The sequence below is a fragment of the Rhinoderma darwinii genome, chromosome 6, assembly GCF_050947455.1.
Source record: "Rhinoderma darwinii isolate aRhiDar2 chromosome 6, aRhiDar2.hap1, whole genome shotgun sequence".
NCBI lineage: Eukaryota > Metazoa > Chordata > Amphibia > Anura > Rhinodermatidae > Rhinoderma > Rhinoderma darwinii.
In genome coordinates this window covers 74,747,749-74,760,668 of record NC_134692.1, presented here as the reverse complement: position 1 = coordinate 74,760,668, position 12,920 = coordinate 74,747,749, and the positions used below count along the sequence as shown (strand labels likewise).

At 42.0% G+C, this 12,920-nt stretch overlaps 1 protein-coding gene across 2 annotated transcripts in view; it reads right to left on the bottom strand.

The window, feature by feature from the left end:
* Nucleotides 1-12,920, bottom strand: part of VPS16 (VPS16 core subunit of CORVET and HOPS complexes) — a 286,660-nt gene that overhangs the window by 233,416 nt on the left and 40,324 nt on the right. For both annotated transcript variants that reach the window (XM_075829956.1, XM_075829955.1), the window contains exon 2: nucleotides 9,215-9,303. In XM_075829956.1, the coding sequence (XP_075686071.1) occupies nucleotides 9,215-9,303 (89 nt within the window). The remainder of the gene's footprint in view (nucleotides 1-9,214; nucleotides 9,304-12,920) is intronic.

The following is a 12,920-nucleotide window of genomic DNA, read 5'->3' as shown; positions in this document are numbered from 1 at the left end:
GCTCTATTCGTCGTGGGAACGAGGCTAGGCAAGTACAAGTTTGTTTTATTTGTTTAGGGGCACTATCTACAAAAGGCATTGTCTGGCACTGTCTACAGGGGGCACTGTGTGGAAACTATCTACAAAGGGCACTATGTGTGACACTCTCTTTAAAGAGCATTGTGTGGCACTATCTACAGGGGGCAGATAAACCTCGGGATTCTGCCACAGATCCACGGGTCGGAATTGCCTATGGCAAAACCAGCCCGTATGAATATAGCCTTACTGTTGATGCTCAACTTGAACCTTCACCAGTCGGCAGACCCAGGTAAATGGACCTTCACTAAAAATAGTTTAGTATCCCTGATTAAGCTATGTTCACATATCACACCTATGGAACAACCGGTGTGGATTTTCCAAAATTCTACTGCAGAAATCAGCAGCCGGCACTAAGGTTTCGGTTTCAGATTGGCCATTGGTACCACACAAGGGTTAGCCCCTCCAATTCATTACTGCCGCAATGCAATTAGCAACGAAAAGGCTGCAGAAGCATTTATTATTCGCGTGAATGGGGTAGAAAATACCGTATTCACATACACTGCCAGTGGAATGTGAGCGGATTATTTTTATCAACACCTACTGATAAACAAAAAAATATAAAAACTTTATTTTAGAAAAAAACATTTAAAAAAAACTGACAATACACTGAGCCAATAAATAAATCGTAGCATATTTAGGCCTCCTTCCTAAAAGTTGTCTCATTACTTTACGATACTTGATAATTACAATCAATTGATGTCAGATTAACCCCTTCCAGCTGCTGCCGATTTTGACCTTCCTGACAGCCTCATTTTTCAAATCTGGCATGTGTCACTTTATGTGGTAATAACTTTGAATGCTTATAACGTTAACAGCAATTTCTCAAATTTTCAAGAATATTTCCAAAACCTAGTTTTTAGAGATCACTTCAGTTCTTAGGTGGCTTTGAGGGGTCTGTGTGTTAGAAACACCCTATAAACCACCTCATTTTAAAAACGGTACCCATCAAAGTATTCAAAACAGCATTTTGGAAGTATAATACATTAGGTGTTTTACGGAAATGAAAGGAAGGTGAAGGTGAAATTTCCAAATGTATATATTTTTTGGCAGATGTTTAATTTTAATCCTATTTTTCCTGTAACACAGCAAGTGCTAAAGAGGTATTCCCAACTTAAACATTTATGTCAGATCCATAGGATTTGCCATAAATATCCGAAAAATGCAGAGACCCAACTCTGGGACCCACACCTATATCGAGAACGGGAGTCTTCCTAACCCCGTCTGGCATGGTGCGGAGGCCGCAGGCCACAGAATTCAGGAAGATACTAGTGAAGAGAGGGTCGCGCATGCACGTGGCTCTCTCCATTCTTTTTAATGGGAGTTCTGTAAACAGACGAGCATGCATTGCACGGCTGTTTCCATAACGCCCATTGAATAGAATGGAGGGAGCAGCGCAAACGTGAGACTCTCTCTCCACTAGCCCCGGCATGGATTCTGCGACCAGCGGCCGCCGCACCAGGCAGAACAGGGGCCGGGAGACTCCCGTTCTCGATATAGGTGCAGTTCCCAGAGCTGGGACTCTCATCTATCAGACATTTATGGCAAATCCTATGGATATGCCATAAATGTCTAAGTTGGGAATACCCCTTTAACAGAGAAAAGTAACTCAATAATTATATAGAAAAATGGGAACTCAGCACTCCAAGGTATTATGCAATAAGTGATATTTTATTTCACACATAGCCAAAAGTAGTAATCCAAAAATAGGCTTTTAACGTATAGGTCTATACATTCGATCTTCTTCAGACACGGATTACGACTGTGGAGAAGGATATGCGGCGCTTGCGACCGTTGGCGTGGAAGCCTACTCACGCACCCTTGAAACACAGAGTGCTGCGGGATCAAGATAGTATCAATATATATAGTTTATATAAATATCCCATATGTGGCCATAGCGTGCTACTTGACTGCAACACAGGCGTCAGAAATGATTGAGCACCTTTTCGATTTTGTGGCCTTCTTTTTATTAGAATATATTTTAGGCACCATGTCAGGTTTGTGGTACATAGGAAACACCCCCAAAAAAACTATTTTGGAAACCACACCCTCAAGGAATTAATCTACGGGTGCAGTGAGCACTGTGATCCCACAGGTATTTCATAGATTTTATTAGAATTAGAAAAATATAATTTTTTCCAATACATCGTTTTTAGCTAAAAGAAATAAAAAGGAGAAAAAGCCCCCCAACATTTGTAAAGGAATTTCTCCAGAGTACAGCAATACCCCACATGTGTTCATAAACTGCTATTTGGGCACACGGCAAAGCTCGGACGGGAAGGAGCGCCGTTTGGCATTTCAAAAGCAGATTTTGCTGGGTTTGTTTCTGCGCGCCATGTCGCACTTGCAGAGCCCCTGAGGTACCAGTACAGTGGAAACCCCTGAGCAGTGGCTCCATTTGGGAAACTATACCACTAGAGGAATTCATCGAGGGGTATAGTGAGCATTTTGACCCCACAGGATTCTTTCTGAATTTATTAGCATTGGGTAGTGAAAATTTATTATTTTTTTCTAATAAGATGTTGTTTTAGCTTAAAATTTTTCCATTTCACAAAACTAAGGGAGAAAAAGCACCCCATCATTTGTACAGCAATTTCTTTTGAGTATGGTAACACCCCATATGTGGTAATAAACTGCTGTTTGGGCACACGTTAGGGTTTAGAAGAGGGGGAGCGCAGATTTACCAATACATTGGAAACCCACCAAAAGTGACTCCATTTAGGAAACTACACCCCTTGAGGAACTCATCCAGAGGTATAGTGAGAATTTTTACCCCAAATTTCTTTGCTGAATTGATTAGAATTGGGCCGTGAAAATGCAAAATTAAAGTTTTTTTTAAATAAATGCAGTTTTCTCTCCAAATTTTTTTATTTTCACAAGGCATAAAGGAGAAAAAGCCCCCCCCCCCACCCCCCCCCCCCCCCCCCCCAACATTTGTAAAGCAATGTCTCCCGAATTTGGGAATATAAATTTCTGTTTAGACATACGAAAAAGCTCGACTTTTAAAGGGTAGATTTTGCTGGAATGGTTGGCGGACACTATGTCGCATTTGCAAAACCCCTGATGTATCAAAACAAAAACACCCCCATTTTAGAAACTACACCCCTCAAGGAATTCATGTAGGGGTACAATGAGAATGCTGACCATACACACACGTGTAAATTAGTGTACAATGGATGTTGCAGAGTGAAAATGGCACATTTTCAATAGATGTGCCACCATGAAAAGACAGCTCTCTAATTATACAGTGTTTCCTGGTTTTATAAACACCATACCTGTGGCCCTAATATTTTGCCTGCACATACGGCAGTGCTCAGGATTGAAAGTGTACCATGCGAATTTGAGGCCTAATTTGACAATTTACACAGCATTGGTACACAATTGGCTCTGATGTGAAATAATAAAAAGGAACCTATGAGAAGTGACCCCATTTTGGAAACTACACCCCACAAGTATTTTTCATAAATCAATACATGCAATTTTTCCACTGACATGCCGTTTCACTGCACAATATGTCGTGCCCAGCTTGTGCCACTGGAGAATCTTACCCCATAAATTGTTAAGCAAGTTATCCCTGGTATGGTAATGCCGTACATGTGGAAGTAAACTGCTGTTTGTGTACAGTGTAGGGCTTATTAGGGAGGGAGCACCATTTGGCTTTTGGAGCGCGGACTATGCTTTGTAGTAGTTCTGTTAGAAATTTTAATGGTATTTCAGTTTATAATGTGGGGGCATAGGTAATCTGTGCAGAGTACATCAGGGTATAATAAGAGGGTATAATAATGGGGTAAATAAATAACTATTCATAGATGTGTGGTAAGCAATCAGTTATGCACAATCCAGTGTCGCACTGATAAATGGTATCCTTTCTTATCCCCCTTTTGTAACACTGCACCTTTTTGGGGACTTTTCCTACTTCGAATTTTGGGAAACTTTGCTGGGAAAGTGTTGCCGTGGTATATATATTATATAGGCACCATCATTTCCAGAAGATTTGCTATGGCCCTTCAGTTTCTGGTTCCCAAATACTATGGTTTTGATAACCACTTCTTGAAACTGAAGGAATGATTTCCTCTGTCCTGCCCATCAGGATGTTTCTTCATCCCCACCTTACTAGATCCGTAACTTTTTCTTGTTTTCTCATTCACTTAGCCATATAAGGACTTTTTTTTTTTTTTTTTTGCAGGACGAGCTGTAGTTTTTATAGGTACCATTTTCTGGGGAATGCACATCAGGATGTTTTTTCCTTAACTTTTTTATTTTTCGGTCGATGTAGCTGTGGGGGGGGGGGGGGGACGACAAGCAGTAGATTTTATTGGTACAGTTCTGGGACATATGCGACTATCAAATTTTTTTTGCAATTTCTGTCATTGTTTTTTTAGACATTCACTGTACGCCATAAATGACACGTTCGCCTTATTCTGCTGGTTGATACTACTGCGGCAATACTAAATTCCTATAGTTTCGTTTTTTTTTATGTATTACTGCTTTTGCACAATAAAATCACTTTTTAAAACAAAAACAAAAAAAACATTTGTTTTCTGTGTCGCCATATTCTAAGACCCATAACTTTTTTATTTTTGCATCAATGGAGATGTGTAAGGGCTTGTTTTCTGCGGGATGGGCTATGGTTTATATTAGAACTATTTTGGGGTAAATTCGTTTTTCATATTTCTTTTCTTATGGCATTCACCGTGTGGAATAAATTCCGTTATAGTTTAGGTCATTAAGAACGTGGCGATACCAATTATGTATAGTTTTGTTTTTTCCAATTATAAAAGACTTATTGTAAAAAAGGCGATTTTTTTTTTTTTACTTGAAACTTATTTTTTTTATACAACATTTTTATTAATTTTGGCTACAACCCCCTTAGATGCCGCAGTCTCTACTGACCATGGCATCTAAAGGGTTAAGCGGCCGGATCAGAGACTAAAGGGGGTTTTACACAGGACGATTATCGGGCAGAGAAGCGTTTATAGAACGCTCGTTGCCGATAATTCCCCTGTGCAAACACGATCATCTGCTGGTCGTATAGTTTTAAAAAAGTTGAATATTATCGTTGTCGGCAGCACATCTCCCTGTGTAAACAGGCAGATGCGCTGCCGACATGATGATTATGTATGGGGACCCATCCATAGCTCCGTGTGACCAGAGCAAACAAGCGCCGATCAATAAGACATCGCTGCATCGGTCGCTTATCGGCTGGTGTAAAAAGGCCTTAAGGCCCCATGCACACGACCGTAGAATTCATTCGTAATTATGGACCCATTCATTTCTATGGCCTACGGACACCTTCCCGTATATTTACGAGAAGGTGTCGGGCCATAGAGACCTTCCGTAAAAAGTAAGACATGTCCTGTTTTTTTAATTTTACGGACCATGCTCCCATACTTTATAATGGGATCAATGCGGATGACTGCCCACAACCATCCGCGACTGGCTGTGCCCATGATTACGGGCACAGTTGTGTGCATGGGGCCTAACTCGGGTCCTGGCATCTACAGCAGTAATATATAGAGACACCCAGCAATTACCGCAACGTAAATGTGAAAGGTGCATGTCGGGAAGAGGTTAAAAGAATTTGAATATATTAGGAAAATGTTATTACCAGTGCAAATTTCAATGATGGGGATATACAGTAAGAATAAGAAACTTCCTTGTACATGGTAACAAAGTAAGGCCATGTTCACACACAGTTCTTTTACAGGCCTTGCCTGCAAATTCTTGCCACGATTTCCACTGCGTTTTTCACCTGCGGCCATTGCGCGCTGCAGACGAAACGCAGCGAAAAACGCTTTCTCTATTTCCCATTGATTTTGATGGGAGGTCAGAGGCAGAACAGCGGCAAGAACAAGCATGCCACTTTTTCTACCGCAAGCGGCTAAAAACCACCTCTGCGTCCTAATAAAATCAATGGGAGGCAGGCGTGGCCGGTATAAAAAAAACTGTGTAAACTGGGCATAATTACGGTATATTGTTCAGAATTATAGTTATACATCTGCATTTGTATGCTTGAAAACAATTTCATTTTTCTTAAAACTTAAGTTTTATGCGTGGTTTCTTTTTAAAAATTATTTTAATTACTTATATGCTTTTAAATACATGATTTTTTTTATTCTACTTGAATGGTCAGGATCCTCTGCAGGAAACCAGGCTTTCCCTGCAAAATCCTCTTCGGAGGAGGAGTTGTATTCAGAAGAAACAACTTCTTCTTGAACAAAAGTAGCAACATCCTCGGAGCTGCTAAGCTCAGAGTCTCTGGATTGCTCCGCAGAAGTTCCAAGATGAGAGAGATTATCTTGTAGATTTTTAACCTCCGATTTGATAATCTGATTAATGTTTTTAATTAAAGAGTGTAACATCCATGGCAGCGGACAGTCAGGTTTACTCACACCCTGACTGTCGCAGCCATGGTCCTGTGAGCGCTGTCCCGCGTCTTCTCCTCAGGAGACGCCAGCGCTCACTTCCGCTTCGCTCTGCTCTGTACGGTAGGGTGCGCGCGCACGCTCGTGCCCGGTATTAAAGTGCCAGCCCCATGATCCTGGACTATAAGAAGAGCTCTGCCCCTTTCTGCCTTGCCTGAGCTTTGTTGTCATTACCTATGTTCGTCTATAGAAATGTCAGAGTTACCACAGGTACACCTATTGAACTATAGACTTTGTCCTGTGTCCTGTTGGCCAGCTGCCATACCGTCAAGGCGGTACGGCCCAGTGGGTCCATGTACCAAACGTGACAAAGAGGGTGACTCATCTGCCAGTACTCCGTCAAGGCAAGTCTAACAAAGTGGCTTTTGGTAAGAAGCGCCTTTCTATAGAACCCACGCTCCCTGTGCTTTTCTTGGAAGCTTTCTTAGAACCCCTTGTGGTCTGAAAAATAAATAAAACAAGGTCCCCAGTAGAACCTAAAAAAAAAACAAAAAACAAAACTGCCCATCCATTCAGGCAGAAATCCCATCTCTCCACAGGACTATACCGGACTGGAGCCTATGCCAGGTTCAGATGGGTCAGCATGAACAGCCTCTCCGGATTCAGACATCCTGCAGATTGCTAGCAGAGATGCAGTTCCCCAGAACTGAGGGATGGCTGGATCCTCCCCATGGCCGATCTATAACACATCGTATCACTCCTGGGTGCCAAGAACAATTTAGGAAAAAAAAGGAAATCCTTTTCCAATTTCTGTCTTCCAGTCGCACCGGTAGTGACGTCAGATGCCGTCTTACAAGTGACGCAAATCTCCCGAACCCACCTGCTGAATTTAGTAAAGTCGCACCGACGACATAGGGAGAAGAACAGAGGCTGCCCAGCACAGCCACGGCAACCTCAACCGCAAACAGCAGGAGCATGGAGAAGATGACCAGGTTTGGAAGATGCGGCTCAGCCCAGAGACATACACACAAAGGATCAGGACCCCTAGGTAAGCAGACCTGGGGTTTCTCTCAGCCCCAGGTTGCGGAAAAAAAAAAAAAAGGGGGAGAAAGGGCTTCCTCAGAATTCAGCAGGACCGGAAACCTAAATGAGAGGTGCGGAGGGGGCGTGTACATTTTTGTCTCCTCAGGTTTCCTGTCCTGGGGCAGGAGGTCCTCCTCACATGGGTTCTGTTATGGGCGTTGGGAAGAAAATACTGGGTGTTTAAATTCCAAAATAGTTTGGCTCTTAAGGCGTTAAAGGGGCTTTCCTACCTGTAACCATTATTACCTACCCATAGCATAGATAATGAAGTGGAACTCAGAGAGTTGGGATCCCCAACAATGAAACATTTATATCCTATCCTATGGATAGATATTAATAATAATAATAATCTTTATTTATATAGCGCCAACATATTACGCAGCACTTTACAATTTAGAGGGAACATGAAACAAACAATATCCGACATTACATAGTGACAAAGTTCATTTACAATTCAAACCTGGGGAGTGAGGACCCTGCTCGCAAGAGCTTACATTCTATGAGGACATAAGGGAGACACAAAGTGTAATAGTGTTTGTTCTGTACAATGGTCCGGCCATTTTTATACACATGCGGTGGTAACATAAAGCTGCATGAGCCGGTCACCAGCCAGTATCCGTGTATGACGGACATGAAGAGAAGGAGTGTGAGGGAATCTTATTCTGATGACTAATCTAAATGGAGGGCCATGGAAAGGAGTCAGATTAGGGAATGTTATAGGCCTGTCTAAATAGATGTGTTTTCAGGGCACGTTTAAAACTGTGGATATTGGGAATTAATCTGATTGTCTGGGGTAGCACATTCCAGAGGACGGGTGCAGCACGAGAGAAATCCTGGAGACGGTAGTGGGAGGTTCGGATTATGGAGGATTTTAATCTAAGGTCGTTGGCAGAACGTAGAGCCCGAGTAGGGTGGTAGACAGAGATGAGGGAGGAGATGTAAGGGGGTGCAGCACTGTGGAGAGCTTTGTGGGTGAGAGTAATAAGTTTGAATTTTATTCGGAAGGGGATGGGCAACCAGTGCAGTGACTGGCACAGATTAGAGGCGTTGGTGTAGCGGTTGGTCATAAAGATGAGCCTGGCTGCTGCATTGAGGATAGATTGGAGAGGGGAGAGTTTAGTGAGGGGAAAACCGACTAGTAATGAGTTACAGTAGTCAAGACGAGAGTGAATCAGATATTAAATTATATAGATGGGGAAAAAAAAACTAACAAAAAAAAACCCCAATAACTCTTAGATATAAAATTTCTACATAAATTTTAAAGGCGTTTACTCAGCTGTTGGCTGCGGGTTTAGCTCTTGGAATCCCTGGTCATTAGCGGTTATCACCAAGAAGCATCGTCCAGCCATACATTTCCTTTGCAGTCACCATAGAGTACATGGACAGGGAACTGGAGCCAGAACCATTTACTTGAATGGGGCAGTGCTGCAGTTCCCTGTACAACAGGCGGTAAGGACACTGCTGTGTAGGAGAAAACAGTGAAGTGGCTAAAGTGCTAAACCCCCTTTATTCTCGGGATCAGTGGTGTCCCCGAATTCAGACCCCCCCCCCACCCACTGAACATAAAGTGATGGCATATCTTAGCAACATGCCATCACTTTATGACATGGGAACACGTCTTTAACTGATGTTTTCTTATACAATTTCTTTCTGCAAATATATTTGTATACATATAAATGTTTTTAACATACCTATTGGACCTCCATATGGGCCAACAGCTACAAGGCAATCTTTAAATTCTTCTTTGATGTTCCATTCCATTTGGTACAGATCAAACTTACTACAAGCAAAAGAAAATTCATTATGAACGCTCTACAATTTAGCAACACTGTAAAAAGCATTAAAGGGGTTTTACAGCCGATCAAAATTGATAGCCTATCCTCAGGATAGGCCATCCTTGGGATAGGCCATCAATAGCTGATGGGTCGGGGTCCGACTCCCGGGTCCCCCGCCAAACAGCTGTTTTGAAGGGGGTGCAGAGCTCATACGAGTGCTGCTTCCCCTTCATTTCATCTTGCTCACTGTGAATATTTGACTCACATTTAGTGGCGATTCACAGGTATTGCGGCCTTTTCTCCTATTAAAGTGAATGGGAGAAAAGGCTGCAATACCTGTGAATTGCCGTTAAATGTGTGTCGAACATTCACAGGGAGCAAGAAGAAATTAAGGGGACGCAGCACTCGTAAGAGCGCTGCACTCCCTTCAAAACAGCTGATCTGTGGGGAACCCGGGAGTCGGACACTGAACCATCAGCTATTGACGGCCTATCCTGAAGATAGGCCATTGATTTTTATCGGTTGGAAAACCCATTTAAATGAATTTGCATTAGGGATAAGAATTATTCATTTGGACTTAAAGCGGATCTGCCCCTCCTCTCAGCAGTTATTAATGGCTGGCTGCGCTGTATACAGATGCACAAGCCCGTCAATCACCGCTGATAGGGGTGGGGGGGGTCCACTCATGAATACACCAGACTAAACAATGAGCTCCTAATTATTCATTTTCACAAGGAATATAGGAGAAAGGGCACCCTAATTTTTCTGCACAATTTCTTCTAAATTGAAGGGATCTAAATGGATGGAGCACAATTTGGTTTTTGGAATGAAGATTTTACTGGATTGGATTTCCAGTACAGTGAAAACCCTCCCAAGAAGGGACCCCACTGCTGTTTTGCAGAAATCAGTGAAAAATGGATGTTGCAGTGTAAGAATTGAACTTTTTCTACAGATATGCAATTTCTGCAGTACGTATGGGCCCAGTCCACACAGGAGTTTTTTTGGTGTGGATTTTGACGTGGAAACCCAGCGCTTAAAAAAAAAATTTAAAAAAAAGCGTCATGTCTTTTCTTGCCGCGGTTCCGCCTCTGACCTCCCACTGAATTTAATGGGAGGCAGAAAAAATGCGTTTTCACTGCATTTTTTTGCCCGCAGTCCCCAATGGCGCAGGTGAAAACCGTGCGCCAAAAAAGCGCAGGCAGGTCAAAATCTTCAAGAATTTTGAGGCAGATTATTTTTTTTTTTGCATGCTAAATACTCCGTGTGAACTAGGCCATGATGTACCCAGCTTGTGCCCCTGGAAAAACACACTCCATAAATAGTACAACGTGTTCTTCAGAGTACGCAAATACCCCATAGGTGGTTATAAACAGCTGTTTGGACACCGTGCCAGGCTCAGAAAGGACCATCATTTGGCTTTTGGATGGCAGATTTTGCTTGATAGTAGTTTTCTTAGGTGTTTTATCGGTATTTCAATTTATAATGTGGGGGCATATGTAATCTGTGTGGAGTACATCAGGACATAATAGGGTAATCGCAACGAAATAATAAAAAAAGTATTAATCCATGGATGTGCAGTACGATGTGAAGCAATCCTTTATGCTCAGGTCAGGTGTTGCACTGATAAATGGTGTCATTTTTATAGCCCCTTTTTCATCATGTACCTTACACATTAACCCAATGTTAATTATGACTTTGGAGGTACTTAATTGGATTAATTACTATAATGTGAAGCACATGGTGTTATCAATTCTGAACCTCTACGAGCCTCACACATTAAGGCCTCGTTTACACGAGCGTGTGCGTTTTACGCACGCAAAAAACGTGGCGTTTTGCGTCCGCAAAAGGCACTTAACAGCTCCGTGTGTCATCACCATATGATGCGCAGCTGCGTGATTTTCGCGCAGCCGCCATCATTATGACACTCCGTTTGGATGTTTGTAAACAGAAAAGCGCGTGGTGCTTTTCGGTTTTCATTCATCCTTTTGACAGCTGTTGCGCGAATCACGCTGTTCGCACGGAAGTGCTTCCATGTGACATGCGTGGTTTTCACGCACCCATTGACTTCAATGGGTGGGTGATGTGCGACCAGCGCACAAATATAGAACAGGTCGTGAGTTTTTTGCAACGGACTCACGTTGCACAAAATTCACGGACTGTCTGCACGGCCTCATAGACTATTATAGGTCCGTACGACACGCGTGAAAATAACGCGCGTCGTACGGACGAATAACACGCTCGTGTAAACAAACCCTAATAGTGAGTAACCCCATCATGTACCTCACATTAACCAAACTAGCAGCGTTCTTATGCTAGATTTTCTGATCGGCCACCGATCTTTGCACAGCACCCCAACCACTCCGCTGAGAATGGAGACACACGCAAGCAGTCTAGCTTGAGCAGGGAGAAGGCAGTAACTAGCATGACAGATGTTATCGGACGTCCACAACTTGTTGAAAAAAAAAAAGAAGAGTTCAAGGAGTGAAGTGTGGGCATATTTTTCCTACATTACTGATGAAGACCTGCAGCCAACAGAAATGAAAAACAAGTATGCAAAGGCGTTACAAATCCCTCTACTGCAAAGCAGGCAACACCAGCAACTTGGCCGACAAGAACCTCAACCTCTACAAGGAGGTGAAAAGTCGACAGGTTAGCAAAGTTAAACGCTACGTTTTCTTAAGTGATTGGTGAAATCTCCTGTAAAGAACATTCATAATTTGAGGTTAAGCTGCACCCCTCATGATGCTACATTAAAACCACCAATATTTCTCCATTAACCCCTTAACGACCAGCTAAATTTTCTTCGTTTTTTCCCGCTCTGCCTTTCAGCAGCCATAACTTCTTTATTATTTTCATTGACGTGGCCGTATGAGGCCTGGTTTTATGCGGGAGAAATCGTATTATTTATTTACGCACTTTGGGCGTAGAAAAAAAAAACAACATTTTTACGGCATGAATATAGGAAAAAGCGATTCTTGGCATAGTTTTTCTTGTTTATTTTTAATCCCGTTCACGTATTAAGCGCTAAATAACCTGTTAGATCAATTCTTCAGGTTATTACGGTCATTTAGATACCTAATATGTGTAGGTTTTTTGTTTTTATTTAATGTATGGGCAATAAAATATATTTTATGCAAAACAATTACTTTTTTGGGACTTTTTTAACCCCTTAATGACCAGCCTATTTTAGACCTTAATGACCAAGCCATTTTTTACGTTTTTCCATCGTCGCATTCCAAGAGCTATAACCTTTTTATTTTTGCGTCGACATAGCTGTGTAAAGGTCTTGTTTTTTGCGGGACAAGTTGTGCTTTTTAATAGCACCGTTTTGGGGGACATATTATTTATTGATTAACTTTTATTAACTTTTTTTTGGGGAGGGAATAGAAAAAAAACCTGAAATTTCGCCACTCTTTTTCGTGTCTTAAATCAACAGCGTTTACCGTGTGATATAAATAACACAATAACTTTATTCAGCGGGTTGTTACGATTGCAACGATACAAAATTTGTATCGTTTTTGTATGTTTTACTACTTTTACACAGTAAAAACGCTTTTTTTTCAAAATTTGTTTTTGTGTCTCCATATTTGAAGAGCCGTAACGTTTTTATTTTTTCGCCGAT